The 25,848-nt window shown below is 34.6% G+C and overlaps 1 protein-coding gene across 1 annotated transcript in view; it reads left to right on the top strand.

The window, feature by feature from the left end:
- The window catches only part of LOC132730958 (uncharacterized), a 142,028-nt gene that overhangs the window by 80,146 nt on the left and 36,034 nt on the right, over nucleotides 1-25,848 (top strand). The window contains exons 8-9 of the mRNA XM_060717041.1: nucleotides 3,614-3,745; nucleotides 24,240-24,277. Of these exons, the coding sequence (XP_060573024.1) occupies nucleotides 3,614-3,745; nucleotides 24,240-24,277 (170 nt within the window). The remainder of the gene's footprint in view (nucleotides 1-3,613; nucleotides 3,746-24,239; nucleotides 24,278-25,848) is intronic.

Here is a 25,848-nt window from a genome sequence, read left to right on the forward strand (position 1 = left end):
ATTTATCACAAAGTCTTCGTATTTCACATAGTGATTGGTCATAACCAGTAGATGACCCCTATTGATTTTGGGGTCACAAGGTCAAAGATCAAGGTCACAGGGGCCTTAAATGTCAAAATGCTTTCCGTTGATTATCTTGAAAAGAATTGATCACACAGTCTTCATATTTCACATAGTGATTGGTCATAACTAGTAGATGACCCCTATTGATTTTGGGGTCACTAGGTCAAAGGTCAAGGTCACAGGGGCCTTAAATGTCAAAATGGTTTCTGCTGATTAAATTGAAAAGTATTGATCACAAAGTCGTCATACTTCACATAGTGATTAATTACAACTAGTAGATGACTCTTATAGATTTTGGGGTCACTAGGTCAAAGGTCAAGGTCACAGGGGCCTTAAATGTCAGAATGGTTTCTGCTGATTATCTTGAAAAGTATTTATCACAAAGTCTTCATATTTCACATAGTGATTGGTCATAACTAGTAGATGACCCCTATTGATTTTGGGGTCACTAGGTCAAAGGTCAAGGTCACAGGGGCCTTAAATGTCAGAATGGTTTCCACTGATTATCTTGAAAAGTATTCATCACAAAGTCTTCATATTTCACATATTGATTGGTCATAACTAGTAGATGACCCCTATTGATTTTGGGGTCACTAGGTCAAAGGTCAAGGTCACAGGGGCCTTAAATGTCAGAATGGTTTCCACTGATTATCTTGAAAAGTATTCATCACAAAGTCTTCATATTTCACATATTGATTGGTCATAACTAGTAGATGACCCCTATTGATTTTGGGGTCACTAGGTCAAAGGTCAAGGTCACAGGGGCCATAATGACAAACTTTTTCTGCTGATTATCTTGAAAAGTATTAATCACAAAGTCGCCATTTACATAGTGATTGGTCACAACTAGTACATTAGATGACCCGTACTGATTTTGGGGTCACTAGGTCATAGGTCAAGATCACAGGTGCCTGAAATGTCAGAATGGTTTCTACTTATTACAGTACGCTCAGCGCGGGTTTTGCAAAACCCGCGTGTCCCCGCGGATATGACTCATCGCGGACGAAAATTTGCTCGAATATTGTCCGCTTGACCCCGCGGACAGAAAATTTTCACCACCGCGGACATAAATCTACAGCCGTAAGCGTTTCCCCCGCGGAACACTGTGGTTAATTGCGGGGGAACGCAGTGGTCAATCTCCGTGGACCGCGGTGGTATTCGTCGTGAAAACGATGGAATTTTACAAGTATTTTATGGAACTTGTAAACTTATGAAAAACATGTAATAGTACAGTTAAGAATTTATATTAGAGACCAATAAATTAATTTATTTGCCTTTATTTTCCATTTCAGAATGTTTTGTACGTTGCAACAGCTAGGCTGTCCGGGCCCGTACAGCTAGTCAAAAGTTATTGCAACCTATATCTTTTTCCGTGACCCCTGATTATTTAAGTTAACGTAATAATGCATTTATTTTTGTGTGAATAGACAAAAGTTTTGAAGTGACAAGCTGTTTGGGCCCGTTTTGCTACCAAAAAAATTATTTCACCCTGTCTTTTGCCAGTAAATCCGATAGTTCAATCAGTTACAGGTGTAAACATATTTTATTATACAAATATGTTTCCGGCCCTATTTACCGACAAGAACCGTCAATGACCAACAAGAACCCATGTTTTGTTAATAAACATGTACTCGTACAAATGATATTTATGATATTAAATACATGCAAGGTATATTTATTAAATTAATCTAAGTGTTTGTTTTTTTCCTTTTGTTTTCATATATAGAAAATCAAAAATATGGTGACCGACAAGAAAAAAATCTGATGCAACGCATGTACTGTAACGTTCATACCGACAAGAAACCTTTTGTAACTTTATATAATCAGTTGCAAAATTTGTGTTGAAAGTATTTTATGAACATGTTTCCACTTTTTCATTGAAGACATTGCATGAATATTTATGACTACCGACAGGAAAAAAAAACAACAGACATTCTGCGTAGCGAAGATTTACCGGCAAGACATTTTATTATAAAACATGTATTTATTTCATTATTATTTTTGTTGCAAGACATGAAATAAACATGGGGATGTAGTAAGAAATGTACTGTTAAAGTAAGAACTGTATCATAACCAAAGAAATATCTTTTATATCAAAGAAAAGGCATCCTCAGTAACCCGGGCCGTATACCGGTATCGGTATTAAAAAGTAGTATTTACGGATAGTGTACCGTGGCTTCTGGCGATGAGAAAATAAACAATTAAAATTATTTTAAAAATGCAAGGACTGCGTATAAATTTCTTATTCTTCATGTTAGAATAAAAGCATGTCCTCGGTCATAGACTTATGTAAGTTTTTTTGTTTGTTTATTTTTTCTTTTCTTAGATTTACTTATTCTGACCCCCGCGTTACCCCGCAAAACACGGATGACTGATTTTAACGATAATATGAATGCGATCGTCGGTTTTTGGTCCGCGGTGGAAACAACTAGACACCGTGGATCGCGGGGGAAATGATTGTTTTTATCGCGGACCTCCACCGCGTTTGTCCGCGGTAGAAAAAAATCGTCCGCGGTGGTATCGCGGAAAAAGCAAAAGCCGCGGTGAGCGTACTGTATCTTGAAAAGTATTCATCACAAAGTCTTCATATTTCACATATTGATTGGTCATAACTAGTAGATGACCCCTCTTGATTTTGTGATCACTAGGTCAAAGGTTAAGGTCACGGGGGCCTTAAATGTCTCGTTATCTTTAAAACTGTTTATCGCAAAGTCTTCATTATTTTTCTTTTTTCCATAATTGAATACTTCAATGTACCCCTTTATGGCAAGTTTCTCTAACAAAATTACCAAAAAAGTAAGTCAAGGGCTAGAAATGGGGGGCATATGTGTCGTTCGACATTTCTTGTTGCTCGGATGAGTTCGAACATGGGTCATCTAGGAATTGAAAAACTAGGTTACAGGAGCTAAAAATAGAAGAACCTTATTAACACTCAAGTGGTCACATTTTTGACTCAATTGTCATCAAACTGCGGTCAGGATGCTTGTCTAGGTAATAGCTCGGATGAGTTCGAACATGGGTCATCGCGGATGAAAAACTAGGTCACAGGAGCTTAATATAGAAAAACTTTGTTAACACTCTAGTGGCTACTGTTTTGATCCAAATATCCTGGAAATTAGTCTGAAAGTTTGTTTTGATGATTTCTAGTTCAAGTTTGAACATGGGTCATATCGGATGAAAAACTAGGTCACACCGCCCAAATATGGAAAAACCTTGTTAACTCTCTAAAGGTCACATTTTTGACTCAATCATCATCAAACTTAGTCAGGATGCTTGTCTAGGTAATTGCTTGGATGAGTTCGAACATGTTCGTACACTACTATTTAGTGTTGTATTAATGCTGTGGCATAGCATTTTTCACAAATGCAATCTTGTTTCACAATTGCAATCTTGTTCCTTGTTGTTTCTGTCCATCTTTCATAAATATTGTCATAAATATGAGTAAAATTACATCAACTAAATTTAAGGGAGAGAATTGTAAATTATAATTCATACATCGACTTGTTAAGAATCAATATCTCATTGTAATTGTTTAATGTTATGATTAAAGAAAATGATATCAGCAGAAGTAAGACCAGCAGAAGTAAGAGATTGAAAGAAACTGCCAAATGGGATGTTGATCAACTTCTTATGGAAACATTAAGTCTGTTCATTATGTGCTTTGCGATCTTTTGCAATATAGGTAAGTGAACATTTTATTTTGACGCTCCTCATTAAAGATGTTGCTTTGTCCCTCCATCTGCTTGTCCTGAAATTTTGTCTAGACTTTTGCTTAGCAATGACAGTCTGGAACTGATCAAATTGGTCAATTATAGGTGTAACTTCAGAGAGATGTACATATTAGCAAGAATTCTGTATGGATTTTCTACAGGTAGAGTGCATAGAAAGAATACTCCTATGCTTAATTCTCTTACTGGTTAAATCGAAGGTGACTTAAGGTTTACCCTCTGTTTGTCCATCTCTCTGTCCATCCATCCACAAAACAAGATCCCATGATAACGATGATAACGCAAAAACTACTATAAATATTTTTATGAAACCCGATATATGGATAGATGGCAGACTGGAGATTGTACACACCTCTTGGCAGTAGTGGCAACATATAGGGATCACTTCTCCATCATCTATCTGTCAGTACGGCCGTCCGTCCGTCCGTACAAGGTTAACCTAAAACGACAAGTTGGATTTTTAGCTCACCCGAGCTAGCTCAGAGTGAGCTAGCTCAGGGTGAGCTTTAAGGATCATTGAATGTCCGTCGTCTAAAAATAGAAAAACCTTGTTAACACTCTAGTGGTCACATTTTTGAATCAATTATCATCAAACTTGGTAAGGATGCTTGTCTAGGTAATTGCTCGGATGAATTCGAACATGGGTCATCTCGGATGAAAAACTAGGTCACAGGAGCTAAAAATAGAAAAATCTTGTTAACACTCTAGCGGTCACATTTTTGCCTCAATTATCATCAAACTTGGTCAGGATACTTATCTAGGTAATAGCTTGGATGAGTTCGAACATGAGTCATTTCGGATGAAAAACTAGGTCACAGGAGCTAAAAATAGAAAAATCTTGTTAACACTCTAGTGGCTACTGTTTTGATCCAAGTATTTTTGAAATTGGTCTGAAAGTTTGTCTTGATGATTTCTAGGTCAAGTTCGAATATGGGTCACATGGGGTTAAAAACTAGCTCACACTGCTCAAATATGGATAATCTTTGTTAACAATCTAGTGGTCATATTTTTGACTCACCTGTCATGAAACTTGGTCAGAATGCTTGTCTTGGTAATTGTTCGGATGAGTTCCATGGGTCAGATGAGCAATCTTGGGCCATCTTGGCCCTCTTGTTCTTAAGTACTACCTATACCAATGACTTCATACTTCACACACTTATCAACACATTATGTACATGATTGGGCAAGTTACACAACTATGACTTCCATTTTTAGCTCACCTTGCACATAGTGCAGGTGAGCTTTTAGGATGGCCAATCATTTGCGTCCGGCCACATTTTATTCAAATGACATCTTCTAAAATACCACTCGGCCAATATTAATGAAACTTGGCAGGAATACTCTTTGTATGAAGCTCTATCAAGCTTGTTCAAAGAATGCCATTCCATGCTAAACCCTGGTTGCTATGGCAACTAAAAGAAAAAACTTAAAAGTTCTTCTACTTCAAAATGGAAAGGGCTAGAGCTTAGATATTTCTCACTAGGCATTAGCTTGTTGGTTTCTACAAAGTATATTCAAATTATGGTCTAGAGTTGAAAATTGGTCTCTGTTTGGGGGTTAAAGGTTTTTTTTATTGCAAGGTTATATAGACTTTCTTTGTAGGGTTAAATTGAGATAGTGTATCTTGTATTTTTTGTCTCAACAGACATTGTTATGAAGATTTTTCTGTTTAAGTATTAGAAAGATGAAAAGGTTGTTGAATGTGAATGTTAATTCAAAACAGAGTCAATCAGAATAGCAGAAATTTGAGAGCTACATTGAAGTTGATTTCCCCTTTCAATAATGGATTCTTCCATTAATTTCGTAACACCATCAGAAAGGAGACTATGTCATTTCCGAAATACAATTGTAAAATATTTCGGTTCTTGACAATGACTTGCACATTTTATTGTGTAAGATATTTCACAAAGAAATGAAAGTGAATAAAAAATGTTGTATTTTTTTCACAAAAATTAGCTGATTTAGATAAAAGTTTAATTTACAGTACGGATATTATTTTTACATCCTTTCGGTTTGCTGGAAAAATCATATATTTTAGGATACATTTCAAGATGAATTTTTTTCAATGAATGAAACTTTTATTGAAACCTATGAAAGATTTAGATGAGACAAAATTTTGTACATCTATTCTACAGTAAGGACAGAGGCAAAGTGATGTTTTGGGATACAAACGTTGCGTATGCAAATGAGTACCAAAATATTATGGTACGCAAATTACAATGTAGGTGGTTCGAGGTTACAATATAAAATAAATATGTCATAATATTTCATTCTTAGAACAAACATACAATTCAAATCAATAAATAATGCATATCAATTAGTCCATTCAACAACTTTGCCTCAGAAAACATTTGTATCAATCTGACCTCGAGTTGAGATTATAAATAGAACTAAACCGAAAGTATGACAAAATGGCCGCCATGCACAAGAAATTGAGAAATTTTGTAACATAAACTCGTATTTCATAACAAAGAAGTGAAGATGAATACAATTATAGGTGTGCTTCGTTGAAACAGGTATTTTATTAACTATTTGTGAAGTATTATGGCATGACATTCAGTATTTATGTAAATATCACCTCCCATGTTATGATTTCTAAAATTATACATGTACACATGTGATATTGACCTCAATAAATGTAAGTGAAAATGGAACAATAATTATGGTAATTATCCATGGTGCTAGTAATACTTAATTATCTTTATCATATTGTTGACTAAGGAAGAAGCTTACGTAATTTAAAAATTACCTAACCTCACAATATTATCAATTTAAACTTGAAAATCTGCTCAAAATGACTTCCCAAACAGTAATTTTTGAAACATGAAAATGATTCATGTAGAAAAATAACACAAGAAAAAACTGATATGACTCATGAAAATTTTGGCCAAACAGTCTGCCATGTGAAATTCTGACCTTCCTGAGATCCCTGTTGTTTTTTTTGGTGTTTTTTTTGGTTTTTTTTTTTTTTTATAACATTTTACAAGATTTAATTTTACAATTAAACCTGTGTATAGAGCCACTCATGTGAACATAAAGAAATTTTTGTAGAAAGGGGTGTTCTAATATGATAAACCACAGATGCTTGGGTGTTAGATCCTGCCCCCAGCTTGATACCCCTGACTATCAAAAAATATTTATACCCCCAAAAACGAAGTTTGGGTGGGGTATATAGACCTTTTTACGACGTGGTCCGTAGCTATGAAAAATCGACCCGAAGTACCTGAGTATTTTCCCGCACATGCGCAATGTGCGTAGGGCAAAAAAAAGCATAGTCTAACGAAGTTCATAAACATTTCCGAGTTAGTTTAAGGTAAAAGGTAGAAAATTATATAATGACTTGCCAACAATTACAAAACGTTATGACTCTGTCAAGTTGTATGTTATTACATGTTATTATATGTGTTTACATTTTTAGCTCACCTGTCACAAAGTGACAGGGTGAGCTTTTGTGATCACTTTTTGTCCGTCGTCCGTCCGTACGTACGTAAACTTTTACTTTAAATGACATCTCCTCATAAACCACTAAGCCAATTTCATCCAAACTTCACAGGAATGTTCCTTTGGTGGTCACCTTTAAAAATTGTTCAAAGAATTTAATTCCTTGCAGAACTCTGGTTGCCATGGCAACCAAAAGAAAAAACTTTAAATATCTTCTTTTAAAAAACCCTGAGAGCTAGAGCTTAGATATTTGGCATGAAGCATCTTCTAGTGAGTGTCTACCAAGTTTGTTCAAATAAAAGCCTTGGGGTCAAAATTGGCCCCGCCCAAGGGGGTCATTGATTTTCCCTATTTACATATAGTAAAAACTTATAAAATCTTCTTTTAAAGAACCCAAAGAGCTAGAGCTAAGATATTTAGCATGAAACATCTTCTAATGAGTGTCTACCAAGTTTGTTCAAATAAAAGCCCTGGGGTCAAAATTGGCCCAGCCCCAGGGGGTTATTGATTTTCCCTATATGCATATAGTAAAAACTTAAAAAATCTTCTGTTAAAGAACTCAAAGAGCTAGAGCTAAGATATTTAGCATGACACATGTTTTAATGGGTGTCTACCAAGTTTGTTCAAATAAATTCCCTGGGGTCAAAATTGGCCCCGCCCCTGGGTTCATTGATTTTCCTTATATGTGTATAGCAAAAACTTCAAAAATCTTCTTTGAAAAAATCTAAATAGCTAGAGTTTTGATATTAAGCATGAAATATCTTCTAGTAAGTGTCTACAAAGATTGTTCAAATAAAAGCCCTAGGGTCAAAACTGGCCCTGCCCCTGGGGTGTCAATGTTTTTAACTATATTTGTATAGTAAAAACATAAAAATCTACTTTTAAAAAACCCAATGAACTAGAGCTTAGATATTTAGCATGAAACATATTCTTATGGTTGTCTACCAAGTTTGGTCAAATAAAAGCCATTGGGTTAAAATTGGCCCTGGCAGGGGGGGGGGGTTTGGTCATTGTTTTACATTATATGTGTGTAGTAAAAACTAAACATCATGAAACATCTTCGAATGGGTGTCTTCCAAGTTTGTTCAAATAAAAGCCCTAGGGTTTTAACTGGCCCCGCTCCGGGGGCCTATATACAGGTGAGCGACCTCAGGGCCATCATGGCCCTCTTGTTTGTACTATTTTCTGTCCTTAACTGAGTGAATGGTTAAACATTTTTATATGCCCAAAACAATTTTGGGCATATTATGTTATACCTCCTGGCGTCCATCCGTCTGTTAGCAATTTAGTTTAGAGTATAGAGTATAACTAAAGTTCCATTTACCCCACAATATTCAAACTTCATAGGATGATTGTCCATATTGGGTAGAAGACCCCTTTTGATTTTGGGGGGTCACAAGGTCAGAGGTCAAGGTCACTATTACCTTAAAACTGAAAACAGTTTCCAGAGCATAACTTAAGTTCCATTTGGCCCTTAATATTCAAACTCCATAGGATGATTGTCCATATTGGATAGAAGACCCCTACAGATTTTGGAGTTGCAGGGACAAAAGTCAAGGTCTCTATTATCTTAAAACTGAAAACGGTTTTTGCATAATAACTTAAGTATTAATCAACCTACAGCTGTAAAATTTTATGGAATGAACAGCCATGTCCAATACATGATCCCTATTGATTTTAGGGTCATAAGATCAAAGGTCAGCGTCACAATGACTTTAACATTGAAAATTGTGCTTTCTGGAGCATAACACAAGTTCCATTTGGCTTACAGAGTCCAAACTTCATAGGATGATTGCCTATATTGAATAAAAGATCCATATCTATATTGGGGTCACAAGGTCAAAGGTCAATATCAAATGACCTTTATATTGTTAACAGTTTTACAACGGTCAAACTTCATAGGATGATCACTTATATTGAGTACATTAATTATATGCCCTAAAATGTTTGCTTTAATTATGTTATACCCCTGGTGTCTTTCCGTCCATTTGTCGTAGCATTTTAAGCTCTACTTTTATTTTGAAAAAAAGTAGAGGTATTATTCTAGTCCTGGCTGCGTTGCCTTTGCCGTCCGCAAACTTGTACCTGGATCATAACTTTTTTATTTCTTGGTGTATTGTCTTCATACTTGGCCACACCAACCCTTTAGTAGCCCTTTAAAATAACCAGACAGACCTTGACCTTCTCTCATAAATGACCTTGACTTTGAAGGTTGCCTTTATGACTAAAATACTGTTGGGAAAAGGCGTAAATTGAAACAAACAAAACAAACAGACTTTGAAAGTCAAATTATTAAAATTTTCATTTTTTTGGCTGTAACTGGCTGTAACTTTGCTATTATTGAATGGATTTACTTCATATTATAACAGAACATTCTTTAGGACAAGACCTTTATGATTATCAAACTCAAATTGACCTTGGCTCTTTTATGACCTTGACCTTGAAGGTTTAATTAATGAGTTTTCACTGATTTGTGCATTAAATGACCATAATTATATACAGTGCACTCCGGATACAACGAGATCGTCGGGACTTCGGATGATTCCTCGTTATAACCGTATCTCGTTATAACCGGGACAGAACAAATTGAGAAATCTGACACCGTCGAGCATCATTTATTTCTACTTTCGCTTTCGCGTGCATCCTTTTTGAAGAGTATATAATGGGAGGTAACTCTTTGCAATCAGACGTTTTGTTTTATTTAAATATACATGTATATTAATATATCTAGCTATCATAGAATTTAAACAAAACATGAAAACACACACCTACGTCTAACCGCGTGTGTTTTTTCATTAATATGAACATTTTAAAATTCGTGTTCAAAAGTCACGCAGTGCATTTCTCACAAACACCGAATAACACCGCAAGAAATTAGCCGCTTGTGCAAATCACTCAATGAAATTGTTTTGTTATGACATCTCGTCACCTTAAGGACAATTTAGCACGGAGCTCTGACAAAACAAGGCTGACACATTTGATCGCTAATTGCTCGACCCATTATCTCGTCCCGCGTCAATAATTTCTTCCTTAATTGACCATTATTATTGATCATCATTGTTTTCCCAAGGTGACAAACTGATGCAGACGAAGTGCAGAAGAAGTGACCTCGTTAAAATTCTGAAAAATACGCATGGGACGGCGAAATTATGTACGTTGTAACCAATATCTCGCTAAAACCGATCTCGTTATAAACGATAAAAAGTGAAAGGAAAATAGAAGGAAAAAGGCCGGGACACAGTAGAATGTACGTTGTAAGCGGTATCTTGTTAAAACCGATCTCTTTATAAGTGGAGTAGACTGTATATTTATTGGTGTGTATTAATAAATAGGAATGTTTCTCAGCATGTGTAGTTGTGCACCTGCATATTTTTGTGTGGATTTATTCAGTATTTGTTGAGTTATTGCCCTTGACTTAGTAAAAACTTGCAATTTACAACTTGTGTCACATGTAGCTCAAAAAGTATTTCAAGTCATGAAACTTTACAGGAATCTTGCCCAGGATGTGTAATTGTGTAACTGGGGTTATGCTTGTGGATTTATTCTGTTTTGTCAGTATTTGTAGAGTTATTGCTCTTGACTTAGTAAAAATTTACAATTTTCATTTTGTGTCGCACATAGCTCAAAAAATATTTGACATAAAGTCATGAAACTCTTTAGGAATGTTGATCAGCATGGAAAGTTGTGCACCTGGGTGTTTTGATTGTTGATTCATTCTGTTTTGGCAGAGTTATTGCCCTTGACTAAGTGAAAATTTTCAATTTTCAATTTGTTTTGCATGTAGCTCAAAAAGTATTTATCTTAAAGTCATGAAACTTTATAGGTATGTTGGTCAGCATGTGTACTTGTGAACCAGGGTTTTGTTTATGGATTTGTAAGTGCATCTAGAGTTATTGCCCTTGAATAAGTAAAGATTTGCAATTTTCAACTTGTGTCGTGTTTATCTCAAGAAGAATTTGACCTCGAGTCTTGAAACTTTACAAAAATGCTGGTTGGCATAATTATGTAATTGTGCACCTTGGTGTTTGATTGTGGATTTATTCAGTATTTTTAGAATAATTGCCCTTGACTTAGTAAAAACTGTTGTGTTATGTGTACCTTGAGTGCTTGAGTTAGAATCATCCAACTTTACAGGAATGTTAGTCAACATCACTGTGAAGCTGTGCACCTTGGATTTGCGTGTGTTTTGTTTTCCGATGGCGACTACGAAAATAAGATTTGTTAGTTGTTACCATGGTTCATAACTTATATTAAAATGGTTTTAATTAAATCTTCAATCTTATTTGCACAATCATTAAAAAATAAAGTTAATACTATTTTAATATAAGTTATGAACCATGTAAATCTTATTTTCGTAAACACCATCTTGGTTATTACTATATTTGGGCAGGTATGTATATTAACATTAATATAAATACCTGATTTGGGATATCAGGGCCAAAACACCATTTTTGGGGAAGCCTTTTTCTTGGGGAAAATATGCGTGATCTTGGCATACTATGGGAAAAGGGGTCTCAAATTTAACACAAACTTTTAACCAGCTCTTGAAAATAGAAAAGCAAAAAGCACTGGGAAATACTAATAAGGCAGTAAAAGACCTTTAAATTCAACACTATTATATAATTTTGTTCTAAATTCTATGGGGAATTTCAAAAGACTGGGGAATTTAGAGGACCAAACTGGGGTAAAAATGAGGCTAGTTTGGTTGGGGAAGCAGCCTATATTCGGCCTCTACAAAGAAGGTTTTTTTGGCCCTGGATATTAACCATATTTGCCTGACAAACGTCTTACATTTCATTACAAAACAGTTTATTCTTTATTATTTCATTCATACAAATTATTTAATAACAACAAAAATACGTTTTTAATACATTATATAAAAATAAATCTTATTTTCGTAGACCTGATCTTATTTTCGCTTATCATGGAGATATGAGCTATTTGCGTACAATGGTATTTTCGGCTCAAACTTCACTTTTTTAAATATTTTTTGGGTTCTGAAATTTCAATTTGCAGTAAAATCATTTAAAGAATGCATTAATATGTAATTAACATAATTATTTAAATGAATAAATGCACTATTTTAAAAATAAATCTTATTTTCGTAGCCGTGATCTTATTTTCGCGAAAATAGCTTATTTTCTGTATCCATATATACCCCTGATGAAAGTGTTCACTGAGCCTGCGTCGCACATAGAAAAGCCGATAAACACATGCCTGAGGCAATAAAAAATGCTAATTTCCATTTTAATCACTAGAGAAACTGTTTTTCAAACTTCCGATCAATAAATTTATCAATTGTCAGCATTATATGGAAAAGAACACACTATAAAAATGTTTTTGGAAACTCAATGGGTAAGCTTAAAAAACATGGATAAGCCGAAAAACACTTTTTACTTCAATACAATTGGTATAATTCCAACAAAAATATTTTTATCTACGTTTTTCTATCCTTTAAATGATAAAAATTTACTTTCCTTTTGCAACCATTGTAAATTAGAGAATGATTCTATTCTGTATTTAATGTGATATGAAAGTGTTTTTCGGCAACGTAACAGTCTAGATAGCGTCAAAAACATGGAAAAGCCGAAATACACATTTTTACGGGCGATAAAATAATCGTAGTTAAAACAAGAGCGCAATTAAATTTTTTTTTCAACCTTTTAAATGAATAACTATTACATTCTTTTGTTACCAATGGAAAATGTCAGTGATATTATTTTTATAAATACAGTATGAAAGTGTTTTTAGGCTACGTAATGGTCTAGTGTCAAAAACATGGAAAAAGCCAAGAAAAACACACACATTTAACGGGCGATGAAATGGACATATTTAAAGTAAGAACTATTAAATAAATTTTTCAACCGTCTAAATGAATGATTATAACATTATATTTGTTAGCAATGTAAAATATCAGAAATTTTTGTATGAAAGTGTTTTTCGGCAATGTTACTGCCTAGCGTCAAAAACGTAGAAAAGCCAATAAAAACCCCCAAAAAACACACATTTTTACTTGCGATAAAATAGATATATTTAATAAAGTGCTGCTTAATACATTTTTCAACGGTTTAAATGAATAACTAGTACATAAATTTTATTACCTTTGTAAAATGTCAGTTATTTTTTGTAATAAATACAGTATGAAAAACTTGTGTTTTTTCGGCTATGTAACTGTCAGCATTAAAAACATGGGAAAGCCGAAAACCACATTTGTGCGCGATAAGAAAGGTATATGAATAAAAATACCCATCAAATTAGACTTTTCAATCGTTTAAATAATTAACTTTTACTTTTTATTTGTTTATAGTAAAAAAATAATCTAGCAGTCCAGGGCCCTCGATCAACCAAATCTGCGGCCGATATTCGGCCGCAGTCCCCCACTAAAATAGTATGTTTTTTTCCCCCTAACAGAGGTAAAAATTCCCCCTCAAAACATATAAAGTATTAAAGAGAAAAAATGAAAACTAATGTTGTTTTTTAAATAAAAATCCATCTATTTGACGTTTATTTTGTAAATGGAATATCGTACAGTACATGTCTGCACGTTTCCGTTTGTTTTTTCCCCCAAAATCTACCGTCACATATTGGCCTTTCATCCTGTAAAAATGCTAAAATTTCAACAGAAATATGCAGAAAAAATCACAATTCCCATCAACAATTTGATTTCAATTTGTTTATTCATGAAATCATTTTTTTTTTTGTCTTCAAATGTTACATCAACCACGGTAAATTTTGCCGTAAATTACAAACTTGTAAGTTTTGTTTTCATGATATTTTATTAAATAACTGAGGAAAAATGATCTTATAATAAACAATCAATTTAATTTTATATAATTTACATCAGAAACAACTAGAATTGTGGATGTGTAAACAGAAAACAAACAAATTTTCATTTGTCACATATTTTCGCGATGCCGATTTTTACGAATGTTTTCCAAAGTCAAGAAAAGGAAGCTTTGTCTTATAAAAGGGGTGTTAGAACACTAGAAATGTAGTTTATGAATAGAATTTACTTTATGTCCATGTATTGTTCATATTACTGGAAATGGAGACATTTGTCTGAATGTGTTTCTAAATGCTTATTTTTTTTATTTTTTTTTTTTTTTTTTTTTTTGGGGGGGGGGGGGGTGTGAATCATAAAGAAAGATAAGCAGCATAAAGATCTGATGGTTTAAGGTGTTAAAAACTTGTCTTCAAATCTTATCAATCACTTCTGAACAGTTTAGTGTTACCTATTTGGGATTTTTTTTTAAAAATAATATGCATGTAAATAAAAAACAGCTGATATTTAAAATATGTTTATTTGATATTTGACCATAAAAGAAAAAGAGGAAAATTCCCCCGATACACCAAAATTCCCCCTGCTGAGGGTAGCGACCCGCTTCCCCCAAATTGGATTGAGGGCCCTGCAGTCGTTTTATATTTATATGCTATATGAACTTGCGTAGTTTCAAAAGAGTAAAGAACATATATAGAAAAGCAATAATTTATTGCTGATATAATGGCTACACATCATCTAAATCATTACGCAGTATTCATTTTTATTATCTTACTATATATTTCCGTGGTGAAACATATAGGCTGGCCCAGGGTGAGCTTTTAGAATTGTTGAATGTCGGTCATTCATCTTATGTCAACTGTGGTCTGTCCACACCGTCGGATACCCATGGCCGAACCATTTACATTAAATTTTATCAGTTATGTCATGTTAAATGTTTATCAACCATGTGTATCCGGCGAAGACATTTAGTTGTTAACACTCTACTGGTCATATAGTTTGTTAACACTTTACTGGTCACACTTTTGCCCCAATTGTCACACAACATCGTAAGAATGTGTGTGAAAGGTTTTGCTCGAGTTTGAACATGAATCACCTTGGTTGAAAATCAGAAATAGGTCACAGTAGCCAAAAAATAGAAAAAATGTTTTATCTCAATATTGTGAATGGTTCATCTAAAGTTAAGAAGTTGGTAACACAGCCTGATTATGGAAAAAAAGAAAAAACCTTGTTAACTTGCTGTCCAATATAAATGAATTTCTTGGAAAGGTTGAACGAGGGTTGTTTGGGAAGTTCTGAGAATTTTGTCATATCTCCTATATTTTTTGTTTCTAAGACGTAATATTTTGCACATACTAAGATTAGCATATCACAGAACTATTCCTAAAAATTGAATAGAATCAGGCAACAATAGCCGGAAATAGCAGTAACCATAGCAACACTATAACGCCGCACCGGAGCAGTCCGACTCTAAAGAAAGGTATAACGCGCTACACTAGTAATATTTCGTAATTTTGATAACGTAAAAATGCGCGTCAAAACGCTGGTCATGACGTCATTTCATGAAAATATCATAACGTTATTTAAATTCTCAACGGATCAACATTGTTTTAAAGTTGTTGCCCAGAGCCACTGAGTAAACAACATGACGTCGATAGGTGACATTGAATTGCGTACAACTGCATTTTTCGATTCAGCAAAGATTACTTTTCGGCCGAGGTTCTTTTTTCGTACTGCTTTTCATTCAAATTGTACACTGATCTTTATAATAAGTCCATCTTTGAATAATTTTGTAAGAGGCTGGCATAATCCCTCCGGTATATGTCCAACAACAGATCCATTATTTTTTACGATAATTGCGCTATCACTATGTTCATTTTCTGGTTCCAAATTACACTGAAGTATAGTTCCGATTGGGCATGTATATTTGTAAACGTGATATCCCTTAATAACAGATTTTATAGACACAAGCATAGGTGTTGCCATAATTCAATGTGTTTTGTGTATAAGATATATACATGTATAAAAATAACCATTCCGAGATGCCAAAACTCACGCGCCTATTTCATTACGTCAGCAAGGTCAACCCGCGTGGTTCAATGTATTGGGGCCCAACATGGGAGATTAGTTCTGATTAAAATTATTTTGAACAATAGTAGATTGTCTTTTTATATCAAAATCCCGCACCAATCCCTTAAAGAACATATATGCTTGTGTCAGTAAAATCGGTTAGAACTATTCTTACTTTTTTTAACATCATGGGGAAACACGAGTCATATACTGTGAAATTTAAAATAAATGTCGCTAAATATGCAAAAGACCACACTATTTCGGAAACAAGTAGAAAATTCGCCATTGATCGAAAAAGAATAAGAGAATGGATTAAACAGTTCGATGCTGGACGATTCGGAGAAAGCTTAATGTCTGTGAAACGTCTCCCGGGCGCTGGACGAAAAGTGAAAAATGAACAGTTAGACAGGGATATTTTTGAATGGTTTAGTGAACGAAGATCGAGTGGCATACGAATAACCGGCAAACAGCTGATCCTGGAAGCGCAGCGGCGGTTCATTGTGAGTGGGGATCTAACATTTAAGGGCAGCCGTGGATGGCTACAAAAGTGGATGAAGCGCCATTCCGTTTCAATGCGTGAAAAGACGACCGTAGCTCAACGAATGCCAGAACATGTTGAAGACAAGATAGTCTCATTTCACAAATTCGTTATTCGAATGAGAAAATTGCGGAGCTATCCAATGGAATGCATTGGAAACATGGACGAAACAGCGGTGTACTTTGACATGCCTGGAAATTCCACTCTTCACCATAAGGGTGAGAAATCCGTCATCATACGCACAACAGGGCACGAAAAAGAGAAAGTGACGGTTATGCTCGCTGCTATGGCTGACGGCAGGAAATTACCGCCAGTGGTCATTCTTAAAGGAAAAAGAGACCCCCCTGCTTCCGACGTACCACCGGGTGTGCTCGTTAGAATGTCCGATAATGGTTGGGTAAATGAAAATATTATAAAATGGTGGGTGCTTCAGGTTTGGCGACGGGAGGACACACGAAAGATGCTAGTTTGGGACGCTTTTCGGGCACATAGAACTGATGACGTAAAGTCAATGGTATCCCGCCGTAGTGATTTTGGCGCCAACTCCGACATGGTCGTGATCCCTGGTGGTTGCACGGGCATCTTACAACCTGCAGATGTTAGCTGGAATAAACCTTTTAAGGCCTTTATTCAAGACAAGTGGGACAACTGGATGGTAAATGGAGATCACACCTTTACAGCCGGAGGCAAAATGAGGAAGCCAACTAACAAAGTTCTTCTTCAGTGGGTCAAAGAATCCTGGGACAGATTGTCAGAAGCTCTTATTGTCAAGAGCTTTAAGAAAGTAGGCATTTCAAATGCATTAGATGGCACCGAGGACGATTCTCTGTGGAACTCTGACAGTAGTGACAGCGACAGCGACGCAGAACTTGAGTTTCCAGGTTTGTGAAACATTCTTTACTCTATGCACGTTGGCGGCAAATTTGAAAGGCCTTTGTAAACAGTTTGGAACCAGACTGGACACCGAGTAACTCGGCGTCTGGTCAGGTTCCAAGTTGTATGATATTCAGACACATTTCTTTTCGGCATGCTGCGAATATAGGTTAAAACTTTTCATTTAGCAGACGACATTTTTAGCAGACGAAAATTTTCTTAGCGCTCAAAGAGTAAATAAATTAGGCTGTTGAACGTATAATAAGTATGTGCTGTCTGTTACAATTTTGGTAAGCTAAGACCCTTGAGAGTTATGCATAAAATTGTTATAAGGCTTGCCATAAATCTTTCATGCTCAATGTTAAACATTTTTACAACATGGAAATTCTGCTCCTTTCCCGGTGTCCAGACTAAAATAAAAAAAAAGAATACTGTCTTCATTTCACAAGTAGATGTGTATTGATTCCTTTGCATCACTTTCTAGGTTTTGACCAAAATGATGTAGCGAGTGCAGAAGCCGTTTATGACAACGTCCGGTACGACAGTGATGGGAGTGATTCAAACATGACAGATGAAGAGCATTGACATTTAAGCTTATACATGTATTGTAAAAAAATTAAATTCTGTTGTTGGACATTATGTACCGGAGTGATTATGCCAGACTCTTACAAAATTATTCAAGGAATTCTGTGCCGAAATAGATGAGTAACGGCGTCCGTTTTCAAAAGGACTGAATGCAGATCGCTAGATTTACTTATTGAGATCGAAATCCTGATCATTAAAAAATACATTTGATTATGCTTACATGTATACATGTGTTTTATTTTTTGTGACATTAAAAATCTCAGTGATTTATTCTCATTATCTGTTATAATCAATAATGTTTTTGCGGGGAAAAAGGTATGAAAATTGTGCACAATTATATTTGCGGATAAAAAATTCATAATGATCGGACACGAAATATTTCACTGACTTTTTGAATTGTATAGAACATCCCAGATTACAGAGTTAATTGGTAACCTAACATGAATATTTCGTTTGGAAAAAATCATAATATTTTTGCAGTAAAAATACGTGAGGCTTATTTTTTATTCCCGTGCTCGGATACCGGACTCTAGATGCACGGTATAAAAGTGCGGAAAAGAACAGACTTTAGGCGGTATGTTACGATACCGAAATCGACTTTAGCGTTGTCTGCAATTATTAATCAACATCCTCTCTATCTTCGGATTCGATTTCTTCTTATAGTTATGAGGCGAGTGGATTTATAAAGCCTTGCTTAGAAAATTAGTCTGTCTTATGAAGATGCGTCTCCAATTAACGCCCATCCCCAACTTTCGAATAGTCTATGATTCTAATAAAAGCCCAGGCGCTAAATAGAATTATTACGGTATATTGAAATAAATGCGTATATATTTATATTTACGCTAACCCGACTACAACGTGTGCTATAAAACAATTCTCAGAACTTCCCGAACAACCCTCGTATATGAAGACTATATGTAACAATTATTGAATAATGAAAATATTACAGTACATTTGAATTGTTTTGATTATAGATTTCATTTTTATTGATAAACGATAAAGTAATGAATTTGAAAATTAATGTGTAGAGATGAATACAACACACCAGAATATATATGTTAATGCATCAAAGTACAGAGTACATAGATTTGTAACATGGAAAGCTATACAAAAGGATGTAAGTTATAATATGGTAATTAAGTCTTGTAGGATGACTCAATTAATTGACTTTGTATAGAGTTCAAGCCAGGTCATGTCTTTTATTAGATAGCATCACTGAAGACTCAATATTACTGTTTCAATATTCTATTCTGCAGTCCATTTAACAAGTGAATCAAAAATTGATTTCTTTATTGCTCATCTATCAGCTTTCCTAGCAATACCAAGATGGAACATCACATCTTCCTTGTAACTTTTGAAGAAAAAAGCCTTGTTGTGAGTCACTTGTTAGGGACATTGACCTTGGTCAGAAGATGACCCCTATTGTTTTTGAGGTCAGTAGGTTAAGATCAACATGGCCTTGATGACAAAAATGGATTATATTATCAAGCAATGTATACTTCAGTACTTTCAGTGCTTTGATTCACAATGCTATCTTGTTTGTATTGCACAGACATTTGACCAGGCTGTTTTATGTCAGTTGAATGAAACTGGTACTTTGCCATAATTGATATGATGTACTTAGGTAATTCAAGTATCAAAGATATTGAGATCTAGAAATCATAGAAATACTTCTATATATAGGCTCAAAATTAAAAACGGCACAAAACAAGCATTTAAACATAAAATAGCTTCCTGTGGTATTTTTATAATCATTCAATAAAAAAATACATTATGAAAATGTATTACAATTGTATTTACAAATTAAGTTGTTTGTTAGATTGTTTAAAAGCTAATACTTTTTATACCGCCACAACAAAAAGTGGGGGGGGGGGGCTATAATGGATTCGTTTTGTCGCGTCGGTCCTTCTGTCCGTCTCCATTATCGTGTCCGCTCTATAAACCCTATACCAATTGAAGGATTTTCTTCAAACTTGGCTCAAATGTTCACCTCAACAAGGGAATGTGCAGAACTCATGTTGCCCATGTGTCAGCTCAAGGTCAAGGTCACAATTGAAGGTCAAATATCAAACATATCCAAAAAAAAATCAAGTCAACAATCAAATATTAGACAGTATGTCGTGTCCGCTCTGTAAGTCTTACATTAATTGAAAGATTTTCTTTAATATTGGCTCAAATAGTTCACCTCAACAAGGTTATGTGCAGAACCCATGTTACCCTTTTGCCGGCTTAAGGTCACACTTGAAGGTCAAAAATTGCTTGCTTGAAACTTAAAATATGTATGAAGTGTCACAATGAAGATATGCAGGTCAAGTTTCATAACTCTGTATTGCATTTTGACAAAGTTACGCCCCTTTTTAAGTCTTCAAATTTACATAAAATCAAATATTAGACAATATGTCTTGTCCGCTCTATAAATCCTATACTAATGGAAGCATTTTCTTCAAACTTTACTCAAATGTTCATCTCAACAAGGTTATGTGCAGAACCCATGTTACCTTTGTGCCGGCTTAAACCTGCAACTTGACTATTTAAGCCACTAGATGGCGCTGGGGCAGATTTTCATGGTATTTTTGACATGCTTCACATCTAACAGCCCTTTTTTGAAATAGTAAAATAACCAAGAAGTATTTTGCCTAAAAACTTTTTGTATAACTTCTTTGCAACATTTGAAATAAAATGGCAGAGAAAATATCACAAAAGATTCACTTAAATGTACTTTGTGAAAAAAAAAATCAGTTAACTGTCAAAAATTTGAAAATCCCGGGGCGGAGTAAATGGGGTCATGAACTGCAGGTTGTAAAACAAATACACGTGGCAGTGTTAACTTTCCCAGTAGAAACTTGAAATATTACTCTAGGAAGGGAGCTGCTGATCAGTAATCGTCTGCCTATTAGTGTTTGTTTACATCAGCTAAATTTAGCACAGGTATTGTTTGGTTTTATTAACCTGTCAATTCCATACTAATTACACAGTCAATGCACAAAATATATTAATCTTCGAAAGATTTTCGGTAATTTCCGTGAGATGTACTCAGTGAGATTTGATTAAATATAATTTGTGCCTATGGAGCAATTATACTGAGCAGGTATAGCGGAATAGGTAAGCTACAGGTTAATGATTTATAAGTGTCCTAATTGTTGTGAGATCGAGACCGGTACCTCCAATGTTTTTTTGTTTTTTTTTCCTTCTTCTTCTTCTTCTTATAACTATTTCAACGATTATTCGGGGAAACCTAAAAAATTTGCCCTTGTGTTTGTTGTTCGTTTTGATTTCATATGTTTAGCGATTAAATTCCTTTTAAATAACATGCTTTCAGAATTAAAATTTTAATGAATTCGGAGATTAAAATTAGAAAATGCCATTTCAATGGCGTTAAAACACAATACAAAATTTTGAGACAATATTTCTTAGTTGATTTATATATGTGTTAGACAATATTGGAAGCACTTCGGCCATTTTCATGAAAATATACGTGCAAAAAATAAAGGAAAAAAGAGTAGGCCTTTAAAACACGGCAAAAAGTGGAGGGAACTACATTACCTAATATTAGACATATATTAGACAATTCACTCTACCGTCTCTGCTATCGCTGGATTTGACATGGCCTATGCATTAAGCTGGTGTGACTTTTCAAAAACATTAGTTATTTACTCCATATTAATTTCTCGTAAACTACACGGACAGAACCGAAGTGAAATCGAATATTTAAATGAGTGCTATAATGTATTCAAAATTGACAGGTCAATAAAATCAGACTATACAGCGTCCTTTGCATGATTTATCTGATAAACACGCCTACAAAATTCTCCCTACCAGGGCAAGGATTTTTGCGGCTTTAAGGTCAAGGTCACACTTGAAGTAAAAAATTGACTTAGAAAATTTTTAAATTTTAACATGTACTTGAAATTTCTGAACTAGCACAGGTATTTGCTTGAAACTTAAAAGATATATTAGGTGTCAGCAAGTAAGATATGCAGGTCAAGTTTCATAACTCTGTATTGCATTTTGACAAGTTATGCCCTTTTTAAGTCTTCAAATTTTACATACAATCAAATATTAGACAATATGTTGTATCCCGCTCTATAATTCTATACTAATAGAAAGGATTTTCTTCAAACTTGACTCAAATGTTCACCCCAACTGGGCAATGTGCAGAACCCATCTTACCCTTGTGCCAGCTTAAGGTCAAAGGCCACACTTTGAAGGTCAAAAATTGACTTAGAAAATGTTCTGAAAATTTTAGAGTACTTGAATATTTCTAAAACTAGAACAGATAATCATTTGAAACTTCAAATTTATACGAAGTGTCGCAAGTAAGATATGCCGGTCAAGTTTTATAACTAAAAAAAAAAAAATTAAAAAATGGGGGGGGGGATAAGTTTGTATTGTTTTTTGACAAAGTTAAGTCCATTTTTACAATTTCTACAAATTCTACAATTCCATTGAATTATGGCACAAGTAATGTCCCTTTTAGGCTTAGAAAATGTTCTGATATAACCATTAATACTTAAATGTTTCTGAAACTAGAACAGATATTCACTTGTTTATTCAGTTCATAATTTATCACAATATCTTAACTGTTAAAGAACTAACCTAAAATTTCAGTCACATATGGACATTTATTTTCCCATTTATTTCTACTTTAATATATAAAGATACTGTATACTTACCAGTAAAACATGTAAATATTTCATTAGACACTGCATACTTACCACTTATAAATATTTCATAGAAATTTACATTTACTTTAATAGCTCTGACACCATAGAAAATATTCACTTGAAACTATATAATATATGAAGGGTCACAAGTAAGCTCAGTATACAAAGTTTTTCCACTCTTAATTACATTTTGACATTATTATGCTATTTTCTTAACTTCACTTCTTTTGTTTGTTTTAGTACATTTGGAAAATGAAAGGTTATTTGTAACTGTTTTGAACATGATTTGACGATATATATTTATACTTTTACCTGTACAATTTGTCTTTTTATGTATATGTATTTGTGCCACTAAAGATATTCCCTTAACCACCTTTCCAAGTCGTCTTCTGTCAAGGACATTGGTTGGGTTATGAATTGCATTCAGCGATAGCTCTAGTTATACCACTATATCTGTGATGCGATGGCATATAGCCATTCTTCTGTGTGTGTGCATGTGTGTGTGTAGGTGAAGCAAAAAAAATTTAAATGGGTCCTCAAGTGCTTTGCTGATTAATGTGAATGTTTTTATATTCTTGTACAGTAGAACTTCTATGAGTCGAACTTCGAGTAGTCGATTTTCGCATTGTGGTGATGTAAACTGAAAGTCTCGATTTTTCCCCTATTTATTTCTTATAAAAACCTATTTATGAGTCGAAAATATATATGTCGAATTTTTGATGTGTTGAAGTTTTTTCCTGGTCTGTAAAGAATAAATCAAGTACAATTTACCACAAATAAGTCAAAGTTTTTTTATTATTTTGACACCTTTGACCTCGAGACATTTTTCACAACTTATCTGGCCGCGAAGACAATTTCCGATCAACTTGTGTGACAGGTGTAAATTACACAACCGTTTCTTTAAACAGCCTTTGTATGCATTTAAATGTGTGACAAAATGCTTTAATTGTTACCATTTAAATTGTCTTAGTTGTTATTGAAAGTAAACAGTAAAAACCTCTTTCATTTGAAAACTTCCGCGACTCAGTGTCGTGTGAAATCACACCCGAAATATTTACTAAAAGCTGGTTTAGTTATCCCCCTTTCCTATTGTTGCGCCTTTTGTAACATCCTTGTATACGTCAAATGGCGGAAATTTTGTCACGAAATTGAGACCGATTCATGAGTCGAACTCTCGATGTGTCGAAGTTTTTACGCAAGTCCCTTCAACTTCGACTTACCGAAGTTCTACTGTATTTATATTGAGGACCCACAAAATAAATTGTGTCATACGTAGTAAATCATGCGTCGTATTCAAAATCATATAAGGCTCTAATACATAGAATAATGAATACTATGATATGCTAAGTATTTAAGAAGAAAATTCATTGGATTGAAAACCTTGAACATGTATAGACAGTAGGTAGTATCACTGTTGAAGTGCATCCATCTTGTAATATTGTTTCTAGTGTGGATGTATTTAAAGTTTTCAAATTGTTGTTTTATATCATTTTTTTCAGGTTGTGGCTCAAAGATCAATTACATGAGAAAATCGATGGTAAGAACTTAAAAATACTGTCAGAAACTTAATTAAGCATGTGTAAGACCAAAATGAACACATTTTTATAAACTAAACCAATATAACGTTATGTTGACATTTGCCATGGCATCCGAAAGAAAAAAACCTTTCGCAAAAGCCCAAAGAGCTAGAGCTTAGATATTTAGCATAAAAATCTTCTAGTGGGTGTCTACTTAGTTTGTTCAAATAAAAGCCTTTGGGTCAATATAATCCCGCCCCAGGGGGTCATGGCTTTTCCTTATATAGAAAATACTTAAAAAAATCTTGAAAACTGCAAGGGTTATATTTTTTATTATACACCATCGTCGGATACCCACGGCCGAACCATTAACATTTATCAGCCGTGGGATTTTTTGCCGATATTCAGTCGATTAGAGGTGTGTCAAAGGCAGCTATTTCATTGGCTGCGTCACGATTTCATGAGGCGATTAAAATCAATCAAAACGCTCGTTCTGTACGACGTTCGGTATTACGAACAATATTGCGACAACCATAGACGACGTGTAAAGTTCAACATCGAAAAATTAAACGATTTCCAGCAAGAAAGTATAGATAATTTACTTTTACAGCATGATGTTTTCCTTTCTGATTGATATCTGCTTGCAGAAGAACTGATTTGGCGATAGTTTTTGCCATTGATTTTAGCAAGACACGTGCTAAAGTTTTTAACCGTGGGCGCTGCCATTTTTTTTCTTAATGTTTTTTACCTCCGCTGTTGAAGAATATAGATTTGTTAAACGCGATGTCATTGGTAGATATTTTACGCACCTGTTGCTGTATATCGACGCAAATCGATTCATTAAATGAATCATTTTACCCACGGTTGATTGCATGTTATGTAACATGTTTATCAATCGTGGGTATCCGACGATGATTATACACCTGACAAACAAAGTTTTAGGGGATATACTTGAGTCTGCTGATGGTCGGTTGATCCGTTAGTTGCACATTTATTGTCCGGGTCATAACTCAGAATGTACAAGAGATATCAACTTCAAATTTTGTAGGTAGATAAATCTCATTGAGTTGAAGTGCAGTGCAAAAGAATTGTAATTGTAACTCTGCCATCCCATATTATGGAGTTATTGCCCTTTGCTTATTTAACACTTTGAACTTTGTCGGGGGACATAACTCTAAAACGACAAGGGATATTAACAAGAAACTTTGTAGGTAGATTGATCTCATTGAGTACAAGACAATGCAAAGAAAATGTAATTTTGGAGTAATTGCCCTTTGAACTATAATTTTGGAGTAATTGCCCTTTGTTTATTTCTACACTTTGAACTTTGTCTTGGACATAACTCTAAAATACAAGGGATATTAACAAGAAACTTTGTAGGTAGATAGATCTCATTGAGTAGAAGTGCAGTGCAAAAAACATAACTCTGCCTTCCCTAATTTTAGAGTTATTATATGCCCGAAAGGGCATATTATGTTATACCCCCTGGCGTCCGTCTGTCTGTCTGTATTTGTGCACAATCGTGCACTTTCTGCTTGGCAGCACAAAATGGCCGCCAGAGCTGAAAATAAAAAATTCTTGTTCGACCTTC

The sequence above is a fragment of the Ruditapes philippinarum genome, unplaced genomic scaffold (genome assembly GCF_026571515.1).
Source record: "Ruditapes philippinarum isolate M1 unplaced genomic scaffold, ASM2657151v2 ctg1856_1_1_1_1, whole genome shotgun sequence".
In the NCBI taxonomy this organism is placed as follows: domain Eukaryota; kingdom Metazoa; phylum Mollusca; class Bivalvia; order Venerida; family Veneridae; genus Ruditapes; species Ruditapes philippinarum.